General features: G+C 39.9%; 1 protein-coding gene across 1 annotated transcript in view; it reads right to left on the reverse strand.

The window, feature by feature from the left end:
- Positions 1-24,834, reverse strand: part of LOC127647143 (copine-7-like) — a 71,865-nt gene that overhangs the window by 32,917 nt on the left and 14,114 nt on the right. Inside the window, exons 2-9 of the mRNA XM_052131225.1 lie at positions 23,891-24,073; positions 22,979-23,053; positions 19,723-19,797; positions 8,240-8,323; positions 8,061-8,150; positions 7,141-7,239; positions 6,871-6,960; positions 3,498-3,557 (exon numbers count right to left, since the gene is read on the reverse strand). Of these exons, the coding sequence (XP_051987185.1) occupies positions 3,498-3,557; positions 6,871-6,960; positions 7,141-7,239; positions 8,061-8,150; positions 8,240-8,323; positions 19,723-19,797; positions 22,979-23,053; positions 23,891-24,073 (756 nt within the window). The remainder of the gene's footprint in view (positions 1-3,497; positions 3,558-6,870; positions 6,961-7,140; positions 7,240-8,060; positions 8,151-8,239; positions 8,324-19,722; positions 19,798-22,978; positions 23,054-23,890; positions 24,074-24,834) is intronic.

The raw sequence follows: 24,834 nt of genomic DNA on the forward strand, positions 1-24,834 counted from the left end.
GGGGAAAACCCTGTGGAGGCTTGTGGGACCTCTCGTACTGCAAACAACAGGGGTCTAGCCACTTATCCCAATTTCTAAGCGTCATCGGTATGCGAATTTACGAATCATGTTCTTGAGCGTTTTATTAAATCGTTCCACTAGGCCATCCGTCTGCGGATGGTAAGCGCTAGTGCGAATCGATTTAATGCCCAAGAGCTCGTAAAGTTCGCGAAGTGTTCGTGACATAGAAGTCGTGCCTTGATCGGTGAGGATTTCTTTCGAATCCCGACCGGGAGATTATCTTGAAGAGTGCCCCTGCAACACTACGTGCGGAGATGTTGCTCAGAGGCACTGCTTCCGGATATCGCGTCGCGTAATCCACTAGGACTAACACGGCGATGTCCGGCGTGCTGACCGTTCTAATGGCCCGACGAGGTCCATCCCAATTCTTTCGAAGGGGACCTCGATTAATGGTAGAGGCGCAATGGCGCTTTTGGGGTGGCGGTGGGTTTACCAGCTGACATTCACGGCATGCCGCACACCACCTGCGGACGTCACCGCCAATGCCCGGCCAATAGAAGCGGGCTATTAGGCGGAGAAGTGTTTTCCGTTCCCCTAGGTGACCGGCTATAGGATTATAGTGAGCCGCCTGGAAAACCATTTCCCGGCGGCTCCGTGGAATCAATAATTGTGTTACTTCCTCCTTTGTTTGAGCGTCCTGCGTCACTCTATATAACCGATCTCTAATCATGGCAAAGTATGGGTATGCAATGGCGATGCCCGGCCGGAGCTGTTGACCATCAATTACTCTCACTTGGTCAAGAGCATGTTTAAGGGTTTCGATCCCGCGACTGCTCTAGAGGGAAGTCCCCTCAGGGAATTCCCTGAGAGGAGGCGGCCACCTCGCCCCTTCCCTCGTCATTCCGAGCAGCCGAGGACGGTCCGGCTCCGCCTCCCGCCAAAGCATCGCACACCGCACACTTCTTTATGCAGGACCCATCCGCACAAATACCCTCTAAAATATCTTTAAAATTCGGCCAATCAGTACCCAAGATTAGCGGATGGGTGAGGCGGGAACTAACCGCTGCCTCCACACTATGTTTTTTTCCCCTGAATTTAATCGCCAAAGTCACCATGGGATACTTGTGAACATCCCCATGCACACACCTCACCCTCACCAGTTTAGCTAAACCCAAAGTCCCGGGTTGAACCAAGCGTTGGTGGATGGTGGTCAGATTGCAGCCGGTATCCAGCAAAGCTTGGTAAATACCCCCCCTGATCCTTACCGGAATCCGGTATGCTCCAGCCCGATAGGGGGCAGCCTGCGGGACATCGGAGACCCGCACCACCGTCCCCACCTCCATCAGCGGACACTGATCCCGGAAGTGGTCCGGGTCTCCGCACCTCCAACAGGCCGGCCCAGGCGTTGCGGCCGCACTTGTGCTGGCGGGCGCCCCCACCTGAGGAGGAGAGCGGCTGAATGACGGGGAATGGGAGGGTATATTCTCCCAAGGCCGGGAAGCTGGTCTCTGGACCCTCCACGCCTGCGCGGGGCAGGAACGGGCCCTGGGGAGAGAACAGAAGGAGAGAACATAGGGGAGGGGGCGAGGGCAGGGGCAGACACAAGGGAAGGGGAAAGAGAGAGAGATGAAGAAGAAGAGGGCTCGTCCGCCCTCAGGATCGCCGCCAAGTGGTCCTCCGCCAACCGAACAGCTTCCTCCAGCGACGCCGGGTGATGGCACTGGACGCACCCCGCCGTCTTCCGAGGCAGCCGTTGAACGAACTGTTCCAGTACCACCTGGTCGATTACTCCCTCGACGTCGCGGTCCCCGCTAGCAGCCACCTCCGACAGGCGTCCCAGAGCCGTTGAGCTGAACGCGAACGGGCGATCGGACATTCCTAGTTTCATGCCCGGAAGAGCTGGCGATTCTCTTCCGGGCTCCGACCGACCCGCTGCAGAATAGACCTCTTCAGATCGGGTGTAGGCCAGGAGGTTCGTCGCCGGCAGCTGCTGTGCCGCAAGTTGAGCTTCCCCGGACAGGAGGGGAATCAGGCGGGCTGCCCACTGTTCGTGGGGCCAGCCCCAGGTTTCTGCTGAACGCTCAAACAAATCGAGGAAGGCCTCAGGATCATCTGCTGCCCCCATCTTCTGTAGCATGGGGGGGGGGGGCAGCGTAGCACGGGTGTCCGGGGTCGCGGTTGTGGCTGACGCATCCTCCTGGCTGAGGAGGCTCCGGATGGTGAGCCCGCATGATTTCGAAAAACCGGCGATCTTGGTCTTGCCGGAGCTCAAGCAAGGATTGTTGGTGGCCTTGATGCAGCGTCGCGAGGGACTGGAGGACTTCTGCCAGCTGGGAGGACTCTATGGGGCGACCACTTTCCATGTTTCCTTTTAAACTCCTGGGTTTCAGCACCAGTGTAATACTTCCCAAAGAAGGAGGACAGGAAACAGGTCTTCACCACAAGGTAAGGTTTTTAATTCCCTTTTGCTTCGTACAACTATCACACATACAATACAATGCCAAACACTGAGTTCGCTTGTCATCTCTCTCCCTCGTGGAGCCCTCTCGCTGCCTTTTTATGCCGCTCTCCTCGTACTCACTGAAATTAGAGACAGGTGTTAGACATAATTTAGCTCAGGTGTAAGCGCCCTTACCGCTTTTCTCTCCCGGACGGGCGCTTGACCACGCCCCCGCTGCCACAACAGAGTACCATACCATATGCTCTGTCATATAGAGATACAGCTTATAGGCCAATAATAATTGAAAACTTGCTGCAAACATAGCATTATGATTATCTGAAGATCCTACGTGAACCTGTTTGATATGCTGCACAAAAACATTCACTCTGACCCATGAAGGATTTCACTTATTGACATCTGATTATCTACATTTTATTAAAAAAAATATTTAATATTCAAATGGATTCATTAATACTCTTGTCCCATTTTGCAGCTCTTGTAAGGAGCATGGGATGGGGTACTTCAAGGACTTTGGAGGAGGTATTAATTTGTTCTACTGCCTCCAGAAGTGAAACAATGATTCACACTATCACACAAAACTCAAGAGTGGCAGCTGGTCAAAAAATGAATTGATGATGAACAATTAAACATAATATGGTAAATAAAATGTAAAAAAAATTCAGGCTGGTTCAGCTAATGCGCATGCATATTCTTGAGTTGACTGATGTCTGTATCTAAAAGGTGATTGGCTCTTTAACCTGTAAGGCGGGACTTCCTTTTCTACATCCGTTGGGCGTTCCAATTGAAATGGCTTCATTCTGATGAGGAGCAGTGTACCACATGAACACAACTCTTCATCGTGTATTTATGTATGATCTACTATAAATGTGATTTAATTGAATGTGATTTGCATTTAATGTGAGATGGCAGTTATCAGTCGAGCAAAACATGACATTAACATCTACATGCTTGTGTGGAGTGCACAGACAGTAAATCTGTGAACGGTCTGGATCACGCTGCAGTGCTAAATGTGGTGCGCCCTGCTGTTCCCACTTACTGTGAAGTGTATTTGGCAGCCTCCCATGATGTAGTCCAGGAAGGAATAGACTCTGTGAAGCTGCAAGATGAAGAATAGAGGATAAGTCTCAGAAACCCTACTGCATTTATCTAACAGGCTTACCAGATACTACAGTAAAAGAGATCTGAAATTAACCCTGCTGAATAGAATAGCATGAATTTGCATTTACATTACCTTTATTCATTTTACAGACGCTTTTATTCAAAGCAACATTCAGGCCCTAATTTACTTGTATAAAAGTATACTGATATACCTACAGTATACCTAAAGTATACCTACAGGCCCTGAAGGTATGTTCTGATCAAAGAAAAATATATCAGCTCTGTAGGTTCATACAATGCAAGTGAATGGTGACCAAAATTTGAAAGCTCTAAAAAGCACATAAAGGCAGCATAAAAGTAATCCATATGAAACTAAAGTGTAATCCATGTCTTCTGAAGCGATTTAATCAATTCTGTGAATGAACAGATGAAAATATAACTCTTTTTTTTTCACTTTATATCTTGCAATTGCACACTAGGCTTGATGCATGCACAGAATGCTAGATGGTGCTAGGAAGTGTAATTGAGCTTGAAATCATGATCACCAATGAGACTGCTGATGTCAAGGTTTATAATGAAAAAGGATTTATGTTTTTTTTAGAACTCGAAATCATAGCTGATAACATGCTAATGATAATACAGCTCTTATAACTCTAAGATAACTTACTAACAATTTATGCACAAAATATGTCGTATTTCAATGTTTTAAGCATTGTCTTTAACTGAGGTAATATTGCGAAATATTTTAAGTGGCAGTTCTCTCCAGTGCTCGACCGAAGCTTTCCAGTGTGCACGAGTATGCCAAACAGGTGCGTTTTGCTCCCATGAAACAATCAGGGAGCACTTGTTCTCTCCTGTGCAGCCTTCCATGTCTTTCTCGAGCACAACTTTACCATTGTCGAGATATTTGAATTTGTCCTCCGCTCCGCAATTGTCTGACATAAGAGATGTGTCATGTATGGGTATTCTCATTAACCACTCATATAATTGCTATATAGAAGAGATTATATGATGATTGTAAAGGGAACAATGGAAAGGAAGGAGGCGGCGAGAACAATATAAATAATAGTTTAATGATAAACTTAAAAGACAACATAAACACACACATGACGGACATGTCCGTTAACGATCTCTCTCTCCCGCACGATCCTCTGCAGTCGACCTTTATCCCTCACAGAGGCTTAATTAGCCTGCTACGGGACTGGGTGTGTAGGATCACAACCCGGCCCCGCCCTCCGCCCTGCCACAATTATATTATATAATATTATAAATAAATATATTTATATTAATAACTGTCATATTTTATTGAATCAAATTAAAAGTGAGAGAACTGTATTTTAGTATGCATTTGATGCAATTAGAACACACAAAAGACTCCTTTTGAGGGTGTGTCCAAAATATTTGTCCCACGATGCACACACGCAATTGATAGACTGCACAAGCAAATTAGTAACCATTATTTGGGATCTTAGTAAATCAGGGCCTCAGTGCATTCAAGGTAGCCCAGGCATGTGTTCACTGGGAAATGAACCCACAAACTTGTCATATCAGTTGAGCTGCAAGAACTACATGCTAGCACTGTCCAGGGTTTAATACAAGTTAAGCTCTATGCCTCAGAATTGATCGATTACCACATACAAAAAATTTTACTTATTCCTCACTGTAAAAAAAACTATTTACAATAATGTTCTATTTGTTAAAATTAGGAATCATGAATTAACAATGAACAACATTTTTAGAGCATCTATTAATCTTAGTTAATGTTCATTTATTATACATTAATATTTATATATATGTATGTGTGTGTTCATTTTAGTTTAATGTTAATATTTAAAACTTAATTTAAAAATGTATTAGTATACAGTATGTTGAAATTTAAATTAAGATTACTAAGTGCTGTAAAAGTATTGTTCATTGTTAGTTCATGTTAACTAATGTAGTTAACTAATGTTAACACATACATTAGAACCTTATTGTAAAGTGTTACTAAGCAAACAAAACTTTAAATGGATGTATAAAACACTAAAGCGTCCTTTTAGAGGTGGAACTACTTTTTTATGTGAGTGAGCTTCTGGTTATGCTTTAATAATTTCATTCCGGTGGGTCAAGTTTGTGTCATATAAACCAGGGCCACCACTCCCTATAATCAGATTACACAGTCTGCTGTCATGGAATGCAGAGGTGCACCCGTCTTATTGACGTGAGTGCATGCTGCCAAGATGACAAAAGTGCAATGCACCCACATCAATATCAGACAGACATGGAGCACGAGTGTCTGGATCCCAACACAGACCAAAACAAACCAGACAGGAAGTCAGGATCCAGACACCGTACTCCCGAAATGAAACAAGACAGCCCGAAGAGTGTAAGGCAAGGAATACAACCAAAACCGTGTGCTCACACAAAGACAGACAACAAAACACAAGACAGACATGGGACGATAATGCCACGGTCCTGTCACACCAAAACCCAGACTGACAAAATGACAGGACCTTGACTGTCTGCATAGGGCACAAACCCCCTAGGGGACCATCTTACATCTTACTGTGGGGCACCAAAAAGTCCACCGGCTGACCTTCCTCTGCATGTTCTTTACACTTCATTAACCCTTATGCACTGTTCGGTCCTCTTGACTGAAATTGATTTTGTTTCTTCAATTAAACTGGTTTCCTTTAACTGACGAGATACGAGACTTTGTGACATTTCGTCCATTTCATAGTTCATTTGTTCATTCTAAGTGATAGGAAAAAAAGTCATATTTGTACTGTTCCCGGTCAAAAGTGACCGCCATAGGAAATGAATGGGAAACAATAAAAATCTGATTTTCTTTTGTAATTGTACATGCAAATGAAATGCTTTCTAATTAGACTTTGGTTATCCTATGAGGCCGCATAATTGATTTGCTTATATTTTGGAACAGCCTTTTGTTGAGAATGCGCCTAAGATAGCTAGGTTTTGGAACAGATCCATTTTCTACACCACAGATGCTGTCCATAGAGCTTAACTTGTATTGGCACATCAGAATCCCATTCTGGAGAGCAACATTCAAAACACAACATATGCATTCAAAACATCTCCGTCAATGAACATTTTCCTTGTGTGAATGCACACTAACAATACAAGCACAACAGTATCTACCCACTGCTGTCTGTGGGCTAACCTTGATTGTCACACCCACCCACAACTATAATGACTCCACCATCTTTTCCTTCGCAGCCTGTTGGCATGTGCTAACATCCCTAAAACAAGAATGGCATATACTGTATGTAAAGCTCTCTCTGCATGCACACAAACAGTCCGACTCTTCCTACCTTGAGAACGCTGAGAATAACCAGCCCAGAGTTCTTGTAGTTCTTCTTCTTCTTCAGTTTGTATTTTGGATTGATGCATTCCCAAGTGACCTGTAGAAGAACAGGAAGAGATCAAAGAGATGAGCAGAAAATTGGAGGTGGCACTGTGTCTCTTTTATCACACATGGAAAAGGGTAGTGACATTTCTTAAATCCATTGCAGGCTTTCAATAGGAAAGAGCCATGACCAATATCAAACACCAACGCATGGCTAAAGGTCTCTCACACTGACCTTGTTTTCCAAGGAAATCTTCTGCATTTCTTTGAAATTGGTGTAGAATTCGCCAATGAAATCATGCTTTCCCCTGGAGTCATAATCCCAGACTAAGCACTGCAATCAAAAGACAATAAACTTACAACATCTCATTAACTCAATTGTCCTTCATATTTTTACATTAAATTTGTTTTCATGCTTTAGTGTTATTTCGCTTAAAGGAATAATTTGACCCAAAACGTGTGTTTGGGTGCAAAACTGACAAATCATTTACTTGCCGTGTCATTCCAAACACGTATGACTTTAAATCATAAGTGGAACACAAAAGGAGATATTGCATTTAGCTGAATGTTCTATGCTCCTTTACATGCGATGGAAGTAGGCAGTGACCAGGAACTGTCAAGCTCCACAAACCACAAAAAAAACACTATAAAAATCACAATTAATGTAGTCTATAGCCTACCACTTGCACACTACAATCAAAGTCTTTTGAAACATTACGATTGCGTACGGAAATTTCAATCATTACTTGATGGAAATCTAGCTCTCAAATCTCATTTGTTCTTGTGCATATTCAAACTTCGCACCTTAAGACGTGTCATGTCAGGTTTGAAATCATTGACACCAAATGCCATTGATAATTGCAAGTCTCGTGGCTGATTGTGATGCACAATGAGATTTGAGAGCTTCCGCAGAGGAGAAGATTTTCAGTGAATAATGGCTTAAATTTTAGTCTGTTTCTCACACAAAGCTATCGTACAGCTTCAATAGACTTGGAATACACAGCACAAGTCATATAAACATATACAAAATATATGCTTTCATTGTATGGAAAAGAGAATGTCTACAGAAGAAAGAATGCCATTTGGGTTAGGAGCGACATGAGGATAAGTAAATGATTTTCCATTTTGGGCAATAAATATTCTTTTAATAATTACCTTTAACTTTCTTTCATCGTCACAACTGCACAAAGAAATGAGAGACACTTTAAATGGCTCCCACACAGGGTTCAGGTTGTTTTTGATTACCTGCAGAACAACAAACATTCTCTGTATAAACCAAAGAGAAATTCAGTAAAGATTTGTTTTTTTTAACTCCATTAAGCAGAACAACTTACTTCAGTTCTGTGTACAAGCTGTTCTGTTCCATCATCATTGATCCGGTAAATCTCCAAGAATGGATCTGACTTGCTGAAGAGATCCTATTCAGTCATAAGAAAATGTCAAGTGCATTCAAAGAGAACAGCATGCAATGGACAATTTGTGAAATGACCCCATTAAATGGTTTGATGAACACGGTTTTCTTTCCTCTGTATCTTCTATTGAAAAAAGAAGTTGGACAAGGACATGCTGGAAACAGCCAATAGACTTGATTACTGGCTATTGCTAGTCAACAGAAGGTACAATTAGGGAGATGGGACATTGGCTATGTTCGGAGAATAGCATACTAACATACTACTTTTGTTATTGCTGCAGTATAGTATAGTATGTTTACTGTGCTCTGTTTGAAAATTGCATAGAACATCCAGATGATCTACCGTTTCCAAAATGTGCATTATAACAGAGCACACTGCATGTAATACTGTACCCAGCAATGCAATGCGCCCTACTTGATCTTGCATTTTCAGTTTGATGACTGATCTGAAAGTAAAACCAGAAGCCATTTTTAACATTTACTTTCTGTGTGTGCGTGCATGCACGTGTGTGTGTGTGTGTGTGTGTGTGTGTGTATACTGTGTGTGTATATATATAGTATTCAATTCCAAACAGCCATTGTCATTCTAGAGAGCATTTTATTGGACAAAAAATTGTGTTTGGTTTTATTTAACAATAAAAAGAATCACAAGTTGTGAATCACAACTCATTTGTCAAGGATAACACAATAAAGTGAAGAACTTCATTGTGGTCCTTGATATAACAAAACATGGATTACATTCCTGGTGATAGGTTCACTGGCACTGATAGTACTAACCTTTACATACTACATACATCCACACGTGTTAAAAGATTAACCGTTACATTTAAATACAATAAAATATCACAATTATACATATACACACATTTTAACATACAAATCATCAATAAGACAATTTACAGTGGGTACGGAAAGTATTCATTTTTCACTCTTTGTTATATTGCTGCCATTTGCTAAAATCATTTAAGTTCATTTTTTTTCCTCATTATTGTACACACAGCACCCCATATTGACAGAAAAACACAGAATTGTTGACATTTTTGCACATTTATTAAAAAAGAAAAACTGAAATATCACATGGTCCGAAGTATTCAGACCCTTTGCTGTGACACTCATATATTTAACTCAGGTGCTGTCCATTTCTTCTGATCATCCTTGAGATGGTTCTACACCTTCAATTGAGTCCAGCTGTGTTTGATTATACTGATTGGACTTGATTAGGAAAGCCACACACCTGTCTATATAAGACCTTACAGCTCACAGTGCATGTCAGAGCAAATGAGAATCATGAGGTCAAAGGAACTGCCTGAAGAGCTCAGAGACAGAATTGTGGCAAGGCACAGATCTGGCCAAGGTTACAAAAAAATTTCTGCTGCCCTTAAGGTTCATAAGAGCACAGTGTCCTCCATAATCCTTAAATGGAAGACGTTTGGGATGACCAGAACCCTTCCTAGGGCTGGCCGTCCGGCCAAACTGAGCTATCGGGGGAGAAGAGCCTTGGTGAGAGAGGTAAAGAAGAACCCAAAGATCACTGTGGCTGAGCTCCAGAGATGCAGTCGGGAGATGGGAGAAAGTTGTAGTAAGTCAACCATCACTGCAGCCATCCACCAGTCGTGGCTTTATGGCAGAGTGGCCTGACGGAAGCCTCTCCTCAGTGCAAGACACATGAAAGCCCGCGTGGAGTTTGCTAAAAAACACCTGAAGGACTCCAAGATGGTGATAAATAAGATTCTCTGGTCTGATGAGACCAAGATAGAACTTTTTGGCCTTAATTCTAAGCGGTATGTGTGGAGAAAACCAGGCACTGCTCATCACCTGTACAATACAGTCTCAACAGTGAAGCATGGTGGTGGCAGCATCATGCTGTGGGGGTGTTTTTCAGCTGCAGGGACAGGACGACTGGTTGCAATCGAGGGAAAGATGAATGCGGCCAAGTACAGGGATATCCTGGACGAAAACCTTCTCCAGAGTGCTCCGGACCTCAGACTGGGCCGAAGGTTCACCTTCCAACAAGACAATGACCCTAAGCACACCGCTAAAATAGCGAAGGAGTGGCTTCACAACAACTCCGTGACTGTTCTTGAATGGCCCAGCCAGAGCCCTGACTTAAACCCAATTGAGCATCTCTGGAGAGACCTGAAAATGGCTGTCTACCAACGTTTACCATCCAACCTGACAGAACTGGAGAGGATCTGCAAGGAGGAATGTCAGAGGATACCCAAATCCAGATGTGAAAAACTTGTTGCATCTTTCCCAAAAAGACTCATGGCTGTATTAGATCAAAAGGGTGCTTCTACTAAATACTGAACAAAGGGTCTGAATACTTAGGCCCATGTGATATTTCAGTTTTTCTTTTTTAATAAATGTGCAAAAATGTCAACAATTCTGTGTTTTTCTGTCAATATGGGGTGCTGTGTGTACAATAATGAGGAAAAAAAATGAACTTAAATGATTTTAGCAAATGGCTGCAATATAACAAAGAGTGAAAAATTTAAGGGGGTCTGAATAATTTCCGTACCCACTGTATCTAAAAAATACACTCACTCCCTTGCAAACAAGAGGATGCATACATTTTATGGTCCACTGAAAAGCTTGATGCATGAAAAGACTAAACATTTATAATTGACAGTAGCCTATAAATTTTGTCGGTAGCCTAAACTAGCATATAGACCATTTCAGGGACGTAAACAATAACAAAGGAATTAGAACGCTATTGTGCATCTCTTGTCCTGAAGCATTTCCAGTAGCTGCATTTTTATAACCTAGAACTGTCCAAATAGAATAACTAGCACATATCTTTAGAGTCTAGCTGAAACAGAACTAATAAGATATATGCAGTAACTGAAAATAAACAATGAGGTATCATTACCGGATCCTCAATGAAATGTTTTGAGAACATTTCTCAAAGAACATCAAACATTTACCTAAAGTGGCTTATCCAGACATGCTGTTGATACTGAGCGTATCTATGCAAGAGAGGCGTGTATTGTATTTTGGATGCTCACAATTGTTTCTTCAGTGGACAGGTCGGGAATATTGGATCGCTAAAATCAATGAAGCCGTTAATGCTGTAAGCGTGTGATTTGCAGATAAACATTGTTTTCAGCAGGGACTAAAAACGGTTCAAGCAACGAAAAAGAAAACCGAAAAACACATTTTTTTGCAGAACGTAACCGAAAACTAGAACAAAGTCAAAACTTTGTTTTTAAATGCTGGTTATAACAGTAAAAAAAAAAATCCAATAATTTTTTCATGACATTAAAGGCCTAAGGGTTTAATCACATTAAATTTTTGAACTAAACCACTTATTTTTGCAAAAACTTTTTTACATGTGCTTTGATCCTGAAGGAAAGTGCTGCATCGCACATTTCTTTCCTAATTGCCCATTATGGATGTGGCATTCTGTGAATGAAGACCTTTTTAACGACTATGTATAAAAACTACATATACATGCATGGTTAATCAAGATACAAGGAAAACATTATTAGAGGAAAAAAGTAAATTTCTCAGTTGTTTCCAAGTCTTCACTGAATTATTGTTTGCTATTATGCATTAATACAGATTTTACAGGTTTTGACTTAGAAGCAGATCTGTAAATAAATTGATATTTAACTGTTAATTAAATGCTTGTTATGATTAATATAGCAAAAAATGTATAGCATATTTTTGCTTATTTTGGTGAGGCAAGTGGCTTATTTTGGGCTAGGTTTTCCAGACCAGGTCAAGTCAAGTGGTTTTTATTGTCGTTCAACCATATACAGTTAGTACAGTACATAGCAAAATGAGACAACGTTCCTCTAGAACCATGGTGCTACATAAAACAACACAGGACAAACACAGAACCACATGAGAACCACTCTACACAGACTAAATAACATTTCTACATAACGTGCATGTGCAACGTGTGCAAAAAGTACGGGACAGAAGAACAATAATTACTAAAAGGAACAGGACAATTTGTATAGTGAGAGACAGTGCACCGCCGACCAGTACACATTTGTAATCGAGTAGTGCAAAAAGATGACGCTTTCTAAAAATGCCAAATGTAATAGTGTTCTATGGACATAGCCGTTATTGAGGTAGCAGCCAGGTATAAAGTGAAAATGAATTAAGAGCAACTCTGGACATGTGCAAAAGTTGGATGATGTACAGGTGTGTGTGTGTGCATGTGTCAGTCCAGTCTCTGAGTACTGAGGAGTCTGATGGCTTGGGGGAAGAAGCTGTTACACAGTCTGACCGTGAGGGTTCGAATGCTTCGGTACCTCCTGCCAGGCGGATGAGTCAGCAGAGTGAACATCAGTGGACTGTGCACACAGCCCTGGGGGGCCCCAGTGCTCAGTGTGGTGGTGGTGGAGATGCTGTTCCCCATCCGGACTGACTGAGGTCTCCCAGTCAGGAATTCCAGGATCCAGTTTCAGAGGGAGATATCTAGGAGATATCTGGGTTGACTCTACATAGAGTTTTCCTCAAATCAGCCATGGTAAGACAGAGCACCTGGTCACAAGTGTGTGTGCCAATTTTTCTTTAGATGAAATCGGTATATGTTGACTGAATTTGAAAACACTGCCCCCAGTGGCTAAAGCGGTAAGTGTTTTAGAGCATATAAACAAGTGTGACATCCATTTATATACAGGAGCGGTCACCAGATGCCAGTTGTAAAAAGAATTGTTTTCAGCTGAACAGGGTGTAAAACAGCGAAGAGAAATGCTTATTTTATTTAATCTACCCCCAACCAAAACCCAAATCTAACCCTAACCATTAGTAGAAACAAAATGCAATGTTAGAGATAAGAATGCAAGCTTCTTATAATGCTTGTGATTGTTTACACAAATGTGATTACTTCCTCGTTTGAATGGGGATTACACTGTGGTCTCCCATGTAAATGACACAATGTGCTGCCAGTCATGCCACGAGGGAAACTAACTGTTGTTGAGCCCTTCCAAATATGTCCGATGGGAGATTGGGCATGCAGACTTCCCTTGTGAACATGTTGGGTTTTCAGACAGCTTCCCATATACTCTTGATCGAGCAAACAGATAATCCCACCCCACAACTCACGTAATTGGTTGAGTCAATGTTGTTGTGTCGGGCTGGTCGGTCAGGCCATTCAGATAAACAGAGGAATTTTGTAGTGCCACAGAGACACAGTGTTTACCGTTTAAAAAAATAATGATCCTATGAATTACTTGTATTTATCTTTGCATATTAAGCCTGGATAGAAGAAAGTATTTTACCATCAAATATTGTTAAGGAAAAATACAGATCTCTTTTCAGAAAATGAGCAAAAAAACAAACTGCAAGCCCATGTGTGTTGCTGCTGATTGTGCTTATAGCTGTGGCAAATCAAATCAGGAATATTGTCAGAAACAAACACAAAACATAAGGCTTCTGAATTTAAACTCTCAAGAGAAGCCACTGAGGACTATGCACGTAAGTGTGTGCAGATGTGAGACAGAGAAGGCAAAGAGAGATAAAGAGAGAAAGAGAGAGAGAGAAATGGGTAGTGCAAAGAATGAGCCATTTAATATCCCCATTTCTCACTACATTAGTGTGCGACATCTCCACAGGGATGCTGAAAGAGGTGCCCCCACTATCTAGTTGTCAAGGTAACATCTTGCCAGTGGTTGGAGTGAAGACTGATTTAGACAAGTGATTTTTCTGTTGTCTGCGTGCATCAGATGCATCACACCACTGAAAACATTCATGTCATTGTATATGCAGAGATCGGAATGGCCTAATGATTACTGACTGTTTGCTATTCCCAGAAGACATTTAAGGCTGTCGGACTTCAAAGAGACTAGATTATTAAAGGCACATTTTGCCCAAAAATGTCAAATTCTGTCATCATTTACTCATGTTGTTTCAAATTGTATGACTTCCTTTCTTTGTATGGATTACATGATCACATGTTAATAAGAAAATTGTAGTAAATAGATCTAATAATTTAATTTTGAAATTCTTACTCAGCTGAATACTGATATATGTTAGGTAAGTCTTTGAGTATTTTCGGAAGAGGAGGGAGGGTCGTGGAATTGCACACACAGACCTTATACTGGCAATACTTTCTCCTATCCATCCCAATTTCCCAGCTTGTATAGCTAATGCGCATGCACGTTCTCGAGTTCATTGACAGGCTTTGTCTGTATCTAAACAGGCTCTTTTACCTGTAAGGTGGGACTTCCTTTATAACATCCATTGACTGTTGGGTGCTTAGAGCTCCTTGGTTGGGCCAATTTGTCCCATTCATTTTAATAGAAGTGGCCCGTCTCTGCTAATTACCCATTCTTCGACATACTTCAAAAAATTACTGAGTGCATATTTAACAGACAAATATTGAGTGAAACTTGAGTAAATTCTCATATTTTGATTAATTACTTAAGTTTTCTTAAATGCGTTTAAGCAACATTTTGGGGAAATGGGACAAGTTTATTCTTCTCAAATGCATGCTACATCAAATTAACAAAGTTTAGGTCAGAAGTAATCCAAAAGTAATCCAAAATGAATCAGATTAGATAACCAAAAAGACAGTAATCCAAAAGATTGTTACTAATTACAATTTTATTTATGCAATTTGTAGTTAGTAAAATTGCGACGCTTAAATCTCAATTTAAAGATGAATCAGTGCTTGTCTTTTAAGATCTGGTGAAAGATAAAACTATAAGTGTCCACAAAAATGGAAGGAACAGTGCCAAATTAGGCATCAAAATTCTCAGAGCAATTGTCAAGGGAAAAATCATTGATAAACGTCATATCACCTGGAACAAACTTCAATTCAAACCGCATTAGCTTTTGCTTAGTAAAGAGAAATGGGGCTTCTCCATTATTGGTTACATGACGAAAGCTGTCATAAATTCCAATAAAGTTTGATTTGCTAATGAATCAATTAGACACAAGACAAAACAGCATGTATTTGCAGCAAGCCAAAGTTATTTGAACAGACATATCCTGTGCAAAGTTAGCAGCACTGTCATTATTCTGCCCAGCCATTTAGCAAACTCCTTCCATCCTCTTGCTATATTATCTGAGCCCATTTTGGGTGAACAAGAAACTCTAATCACCTCATGACAAAATGTTAATTGAGTCATCAACACATTGTTTTATGTGAACCTGAAGGATACACAGTGCATTGTTTCTTATCTATTCTTATCTGTACAGTGTATTTTTATTGTATAGTCATATTTTCAGCATACTGTATATTTTTCCTGCATAGAGAATTATGAGGCGGCCGCCTCCATCAAATTTCGTGCTGCCTCCGACTGTCAGGGTAAGGATAATGTTTGCCCTAATCTTCAACATTGTTTGCCACTGCTGTGAAATTAAACCACTATAAAAAAAATCTCCATAGAGCCAGCAGAATTTAGGCAATAGCCCTCCATTTAGCTTAACAACAAGCACGCTAATCAGGCATTGGCTCAAAATAGCATCATGCAGGGTCGGAAATATTTGAATTGCTCCTGTTAGAGTTGATTTTTTATATTGATAACATAGTCAATCCTCAGTGGTCACCGGAGGCGCCGACACGATCACCTGACATTTTCCCTGATAACAGCAGAAAGATACTCCGTCATTTTTGGTCATACAGATAAGATTAAGACATCATTCGAAACTCTAAAGTGTTTACTTTTATTTGTGTACACTCACAATAACAACAAAACATTGTGGTTTTGTAAAATAAAGAAATCATACAGGATGCGCTTTCTACCGTCTTAGTCTCCGTCTGGAGCGCGTCACGAAAATGAACCGAAACTCAGCGTATACTTGCTTCGCAGACATGAGAAATATGTCTATAGAAAGCTTGAATTGTCTAGTTTTAAATGAACCAATTTAAATCGAAAACAAATATTCTCTGATTGTGTAATACGTATGCAATCAACGAGAGTCTTTCCCGTTTGAGCTCATTATCATTTTTGGAAGAAGACATGCTGTGAATTTACCTCAGAAGAAGAGCATGATCCGATACGGCCTTTATAACACAAAAAGTGTCTCACAAAAGTTACATTTGCATCCAGTGTCCAGTGTAGACAGGGTGTTAGTGTATCAGCATGTGTCTTTACCTAAGAGCAGTTCTGTTTAACAAACATGAGATGTCCTTCTGGATTAGTTTAACCATACAGAACCAAAGCACATGCCCAAATTTTAATTTAAGAGGGGGAGGATTGTGTTCGGTCATGAGTCTGATGAATGGCTTTTTTCTAAAAACAATAAACATGAGACCAGATACAGATTTCATGAGACCAGAACTCTGTCTCTAAACCATTCCAGTGACTTTGCCAAGTAGGACATGTTCCTGGAATCAAAATCCTTGTTAGTCCTGGAACAGCATTCCTTTTCAATTTATCAGATTTCAGGGTTTGGGTTGGGGCTTGAAAGACATTCTTATCAACCAATTTTTTCTCTTTGATTTTAGGGTTTGTAAATGGTTAAGGTTAGGATTAGGGATTGAGTTTTTGCATTATTTTTTTTGGCAAATATGAGTTATCAAACCCACTCACTCACCCAAGCCATCCTGTCTCTTTCTCTTATATGTAGCATTGAGAAATCGGATCTTTCAGACAGTTGATGTAAATGAACCAGTTAAAAAAAATATTCACTTACATCTAGCATCGGGATCTCCAGTTCGTTTGAGAGATTGGGTTTGTTCAAATGGTTCATGTTCATGTAATTGATCCAATAATTCACTTTAGCCTGCACAGCCTTGAAGGGATTTTGCCAGAAGTCAGTCTTCTTTTTTGAAGTGAAATATTTAGTTAATTTCTATTGTTTATTTTTTCAAATAGTATATTTTTTAGTTTTATTAGTTCTAGTATAAATGTATGTTAAATTGTATGTTGTCAGTCTAATTGTGTACTGTTACCCTAATTAGATATATAACAATCAGGTGATATTATTTCATCACTTTGAAAATATTTATTCAAAATGATATCATCTGACACTCTGTCACGTCACATCAAAAGCAAATAGATCCCATTATAATCAATGAAGCTGTCTACACTGGAATCGTCTGTTGTGACGCGACATCCAGACAGTAAACGAATGTCCCGTTCCATTTTGCTCTGCACACGCTGCTCCAGCCAAGAAGACAAACAAAGCTGACTCTACACTAGCTGATTTTTCCAATGATTTTCTGGTGTTAGCTTCATTAACATAATCACTGGCCATGCAGAGGGAGACAGAGCGCCCATTAGCACCTCACAGCGGGAGGTGTTAATCACTTGACTGTCTACTGTCCCAGCTGAGTTAATGCCTTGAAACACTGAAAATATACATCCAGCTTTTTTGAAATTATCACAAGGCAGTGACCAACCAGTGCAGTTCATGTATAAAGTGTTTTTTTGATGGAGGACGGAAGTTATTTTTTTTCTGCAGAAAAACCATGGCATCTGGAAAACTCTCGTGGACAGTGCATTTGGAGGAAAAGTGTACTGCTCTCTGGAGTCAGCACGTCTGTTAATATGACATATCTCATATGTCATATCATGACAGACCATTCAAAGAAAAAAAGTGGTCGGAGATTGCAGCTGAACTCAATGTGCATGCTAAGGAACCGTTTAAATATACAATAACGATTATGAGTAGCCAGGTTGTAATTCATATTTATACAACCGCTCAGGCACAGAACAAAGTCAAAGGCAGTCGTTAAGTGTGGCTCCTCCGTTTTTAAATGTAAATGTGACAGGCTCACTGACTAGGAGGGAAAGACTAGCGAAAAACAGACATTAAGTGTGACACCAGCCACCCAATTCGAGTTGTTCTGAGTCTGCTAGTATACAGCCAGCTTAAACGGTTTAGAGCATCTGTTTCAGGCTAGACACGCACCCGGTGTAGACAGAGTTTGATCATTATATCTATACAAATATTTTCTTTAAATATCTCCAGTGTAATTATAGCTACGTTTTGTTAGTAACTGTGTTGTAGCTAACTACATTTTGTTAAAAGAGTAGCTTGACTGTAGTTTAACTACTTTAAGTTAATACTAGCTTGTAGCTTGGGAAGAAACAGTTTCAAATTAGCTTCCCCAGCTACTTCCCCACTTTTAAAAAAAATACCAGCTACTCCACTTTTCCGCAACTATGCAAAGATTTGATATATGTATTCTTTGAATTGAGGTCAGTGTGTGACATTTATATTCTCTATTGGACAAATATTCTCTGGCTATCTGTATTTGAATCTGAAATCAGGTTCACCAAACTTGAACTTTGGTACACAGCTGAATACAAACTTTCTTCACATAAGCTTCTTCACAACACTGTTCTTACAAACCTTGGGGTTAATTTATGGTAAGATTTCTGACTTAGTTTGTGTGACAAGAATGTTGTTCCAGAACTAACAAAATACATTGATCTTGCAACATGCTCTACTTGGCAAATTCACAGTCTCTTGATGATTTACGTGGGAGCGTTTGGCTTACTGTATAAGTCAATGAGACATCCTGTGCTCTCAGTCACAGTACATTTGCCAAATGGCATCCCTGCCTCACTATATGAAGAGAAATGGACGATATATTGATTTTGCCACCTACTGTAGAGTTGTGAAGCTTGAGTGAACAAGTCACAGACATTGATTTGCTGTTTCCCCTCATTACTTGAGATGTATGCATTCATGAATGTCAGATAAAAAGGCATGTGGAATGAATTAAAAAAAAAGCTGTGTTTCGCGGATAACTGCTTAGCACAAACGTTGCCCCAGGCAAAGCAGAAGAGGGAGAAAGGCACACACAGGGGAGAGGAAAGAGTAGGAGAACTGGATGAGATGAGTGCAGAGAGTAGGATGAGGGATGCAGAGGCGTTTGTGTACTGTGCAGCAGCGCAGCGGGGAAGTGAAGACACCTGCAGAACAACAGGGCACCCAGAGAGCTGCACCGTGGGCCACGCTATGTGGGAGAGGCTGTTTGCACACAGAAAGTGATCCAGCCACCCTACATTCCCACAGCTCTCGTCCCTGCCTTTAGCTCTGTTAGTCCTCGCAATCTAAAGAGCTTCCCATTCTCACTAGGAATCCTCAGCTGAATAAATAGTGTTTCATTATGAAGGAGCCAAAAAAAAAAGGGACAGAGGGATATTATGAAGCCGTAAAAAGGGCTGAAATAGAGAATCCAGAACATTAAAGGAAAAAGTCCCAAGCCTTCTGAAGCTCTGTTAAAAGGTTTCTTGGAAGTTGCAATTATTTATTTAAAAGTGGAAATAATCTTCACATTTATGCATCACAAACAAGTCATAATTTTTATTTGTATAGCACCATTCACAACAGGCATCATTTCAAAACAGCTTTACAGAAATCATGCATTAACAGAAAATGAAATAAATATGGAAAAATAACTTTCTGTCACTATGCATACATTAATGCTAAAACACACTGATGCTTGACAACCTGATATTTCAATGAGGATAGAAAAACACCACCTCTTACCTTATCATCCAACTTTTTGGCATGGAAGGAAAGCTCAACATAGCCATTGTTCCCAGAAATCTCTTCAGCATGAATCTTGGAACATTAGAGAGAAATGTGTTACTGTATGTTGGCTTCACAAAGCAAACAAACTGTTGTTGCTCACATTTAGGATTAGGTTTTCTTTTTCTAAATCCCTACCCCAACAACTAAATGAATCTAACTCCTCCTACAGTTTTAAATGTACATCCACAAATCAGACACAGACCTTCAGCCTGTTCTGATTAAATGTGTTATATCTTTACTAACTAATTGGACCAACAGTTTCCCATTGCATCCATCCATCCATCCATCCATCCATCCATCAATCAAACCTACCCATCCATCACTATATCATTTACAACAAATTAGACAACCAGTTTTGCCATTGTGTCCATCCATCCATCATCTATCTACTTCTTGCAACAACAATCATCTTTAGGCTTTCATTATATTTATGGGTGGCTGTGGCTCAGTTGGTATAGCGGGTTGGCCACTAATTGCAGGGTTGGCGGTTCAAATCGCAGCCCACATCACTCCACATGCCGAAGTGTCCTTGGGCAAGACACTGAATCCCAAGTTGCTCCCAATGGCAGGCTATCACCTTGCATGGCAGCTCTGCCGCCATTGGTGTATGAATGTGTGTGTGAATGGGTGAATGAGTCACAGTGTAAAGTGCTTTGAATACCACTAAGGTTAAAAAGGCGCTATATAAGTGCAGACCATTTACCATATTCTTTAGCGTGCTTCATTTTGAGATGGTAAAACAGACTGTATTAATACCAAAAGAGATTATCGTTACATGACACTGTTTGCAGATAAAATAATTTTAGTCTGTGTTGATTTTTAGGAACCTACACCATCGATGTCGCACAAAGTTCCAACTTTTCTATTGCTCACATCAGCAATAATTCATCAAATGATGGAGAAGTACAGATGTGCTGTGCAGTCAAGCGAACCTCGGCATGTTAAAGAGATGATTCAGGTGTCTGGATCAAGTGACGCTGTCCCAGCAGAGTGTGTCAGTTCACGGTGGACTGCTGCATCCTGCGCTATAGAGTGCTCATAATCGGCCCTCAAAATCAGAATGGAAAAGAATCAGCAAGGAGTGTGTGGGCGCATTTGCGCCATTGCCTGATCTGCATAATTCCTTTAGTGAATCTGCCACTACACCAGCATGTGCAGATTTTACGAGCCGCAACTCATTTCCCACTCAAGCCTGGTTTCAGTCTCACGTGAAGCACGGGCAATTATGTACACGCACGCGCTGTGCACATGGATATTTACATATCGCGATATTCAAGATATAGCTAAATCTTTGTCATTTTACACTTTTTAATCATCAACAAGATATATATCGTCATATCACCCAGCCCTACGTCTATCCATCCATCCATCTATCCATTCAACCATCCCTTAAAATCCATCCACTTTCAGGCAAAGTTTGTCAAGCTTTGTCTGATCTAACTTTCCTTTTCTTTATGTTTTCTATCTGTTTATTTTCCCCCATTATTAAAAAAGGAGAAAAACAAAAAGATAAATTAATGATAGACAGATGTTGGGCTGCACAATTAATCGAAATGAAACCGAAACCGCGATATGACCTTGTGCGATTATTAAATTGCTAAGGCTGCGATTTAATAAAATAAATAAATAGTCTGCTCCCTTCAAAGTTTATTTGCACTGCTCTGTCCAGTCTATATTAATTTAGAGCATTGTTACAGTGTTTTCAGATCGGTTCTGTGCTCCACAAATCCCTCTCAAGCTTACAGTAACAGAAGTGCTCTAAGTTCGGTTCCGTTTGCTTACGTGCTCTAAACGCTTTATTTACACTAAACTGGCACGTCCTGCGTGAAGCATTTTTTATTATTATCTGCGGTAGTAGCATCTCAGTCTCCGCAAGGTACAGGTATCATAATAATAACGCAGAATACAAGATGGGGTATAATTCAAACATCTTTATTAAATGATTGCTGAACAAACAGCATTAACAGTAACACCTATAGAGTCTAGAAACTTCTCTTCCTCAAGTCTCCTGTCATTTGTTTACCTCACGAGAGAGCGTGTCGCCCTTATTACACTCTCCGTGGAAACAAGTGAAAGCAGAACTAATGTCACCAACATCCAACAAAATGAAAAGGATGGAACATACATATAATAAATCTATCAAATATTGAGTTACTATAATATAATGCATTGCTAAATTAAATATAATAAAATAATGAATACAAATAATTAAATGAAATGGTGACAAACTCTTCAAATTATCGGATGTTAAAATCCTGATTGGAGCATTCCTAATATTCAAGTTGACTGTGTTTCAAAAATAATGTTGATGATTAGTGGGCTGAGACACTATCACAAAATGGACATAAACAGGTAAATGGTGGATGGTAACATTTGGATATGAAGAAGACTTTGTTTCACGGTTTATATTTATTTGTTTGTGGTTGAACTGAAAAAAGGTCTCAGTTTGGTTCTTTTTAAAAGGGTTCAAGTGTGAAAACCCCAGTAGCCTTTTTGCAGTTGAACATTTGGAAAACATTACCATCATAATTGCAGTTCAAATCGCAATCGCAATATTTTTCAAAACAATCGCAATATAACTTTTTATCCAAATCGTGCACCCCATTTTACAGCTTAATTGATCGTGAACAACTCTGAGGGCCAAATACAGTATTGAGTTAGGAGTTAGTGTGTGTGTGTGTGTGTGTGTGTGTGTGTGTGTGTGTGTGTGTGTGTGTGTGTGTGTGTGTGTGTGTGTGAGCGTGTATTTATCACTTTGTGGGGACCAAATGTCCCCATAAGGATAGTAAAACCCGAAATTTTTGACCTTGTGGGGACATTTTGTCGGTCCCCATGAGGAAAACAGCTTATAAATCATACTAAATTATGTTTTTTGAAAATGTAAAAATGCAGAAAGTTTTCTGTGAGGGTTAGGTTTAGGGGTAGGGTTAGGTTTAGGGGATAGAATATAAAGTTTGTACAGTATAAAAACCATTATGTACATGGAAAGTCCCCATAAAACATGGAAACACAACATGTGTGTGTGTGTGTGTGTGTGTGTGTTTGTGTGTGTGTGTGTCTTGTTTGAATTGAGGTGAAACTAGCTGCAATATTGTAAAACTATCAACAAAAGTATATCAGAAAATATTTCCTCTTTCAGTGAACAAGTAAATGTGGAGAAAGGCAATTAAATATGAATTATCTATGCGTCAAAAAGATTGTTTCGACTCACTGTAATTGTTGATTTTCCAGCATATTTTCCGTATTTCAGCAGAAGAGGTTTCACCATCTTTTTTTGGGCCACTATCTGTAAAATAGATCAAAATGTTTTAGGATATTAAAAATGCCAAAATCAATAACAAAACTGAATTGAAATATAATACTTAAAACTAGATTTGCATTTCTGATGAAAAAAAAATTATGCTTGCAAGGAAGCATTAAAGTTTTGTGTAAGCTTAGGCCACGTACACGTCCACACTAATACGCTTCTACATTAATACGCTTTCAGTTGAAAACGCATTGATTTTGCTGCATTTACGACTCTCATCCACACTGGAATGGCGTTTTCCTCCATTGAAAAACAGAGACTTTAAAAAATGCTCTCCAGAACCACATACAATTTACCAAAGAATTTTCAACCGAAAACACAGAGGATAAGTGTGGACTTGACCTTAGGTTTTAGGCTTTGGTTCTGCGTAAATAAAAATGCTGCACCTGAACTGCTTTGCTGTTGTCATAGATGGTAATAGTAGCTATTGATAGTTAAAAAGATTTAAGAAAAAACAATCAGAACTTAGTATGCAAAGAAAAAAGAAAGAATAACTTCATTGTGGTTGGTTACATTTTAAAGGGAATCATAAAAGCAATGAAATCAGTGGATATTTTCAAACTTTGATCTTAAATTTGGTAAAAAGTTCATAAAAACCAAAACTAGATAGCACACCAAAGGATGAAACTATTTAAAAAACAAAGTATGGATGGAGTCTGTAAATTAAAAAGTTCAAGATGAATTCATTGCAGAGAATTGTGATTAAAGAAAATGAAGGAAAAGAATAAAGAAATGTAAATAACTGATAGTTGACAGTAGTGTTTCTTGAAGTATTTTAGCAATATTAAATGAAATTTACAGAAACGTTGGCACTACCTGTCCAAGCGTGCACTCTACACCACCCAAGAAGTCGTCATCGCGAGTTCCGATACTGTGAGTTCCATGAATGTCGTAGACTTCAAAGCGCAGTTTCTGTACTTCCTCAAAGTAATAGTCCAGCATTAAGACTTTAGCGAAGACTGGATTCAGGTTACTCTTGATCACTTCAGTACGGTCCAACTAAAGTACAGAAAGATAGATAAACAATTACTCAAACAAAAATCCTATAAACATCATCGAATTCTGTGAAAAGGGCTTATTCCAACCCCAATACATATGCGTGTGCATGACATCACCATTTGTGTGCGGGACCCTAAGCTTTGTGGTACGCTACCACTACAACAAGAATATTGGTTCACTCCAAAGACATTTGGCTTCTCTTCATCACTCTCATAATTCTCAACAGTCAGATCACCATCTGTGCAGTTTATTTGTCGCAGGATGAAGTCAAAGAGCAGAAGACAGCGAGGATGAAGGCCTCATGAGTTTGATTGTTGAGTAGTTCCACATATGCAGCTGTGACGACCATGGCCTTGCTTTCATACGGAGCACAATCGTTCTCATTTTTCATTCATCAGCTGTCTCTCTCTTCACCTCCCCCTGCTTTTCTATTGTTCAGTGGTGCATGTCAAAAAAAGAGCAAACGCAATCATTTCTGAATTAAAACAAGGCAATTATCTGTAGGGGTTAATGCATTATTCTCTGAGATGTATTCTAAGATATTAGAGAAATCATTATGTTCAGAGATGCAATCTGAAAATTACAGTTACATCTTATGGAGTTTTGTGTTCCTTGCCACAGTCGCCTACAGCTTGCTCACTGGGGTTATTAATACAATTATCATTTAATTATTTTTAAACACTATTAAAAATCGTATTTTATCTAAATTACACAATGATGATTAATCGACTTTATAGACATTACAGTTCTTATCGTCTGTT

The sequence above is a fragment of the Xyrauchen texanus genome, chromosome 1 (genome assembly GCF_025860055.1).
Source record: "Xyrauchen texanus isolate HMW12.3.18 chromosome 1, RBS_HiC_50CHRs, whole genome shotgun sequence".
NCBI lineage: Eukaryota > Metazoa > Chordata > Actinopteri > Cypriniformes > Catostomidae > Xyrauchen > Xyrauchen texanus.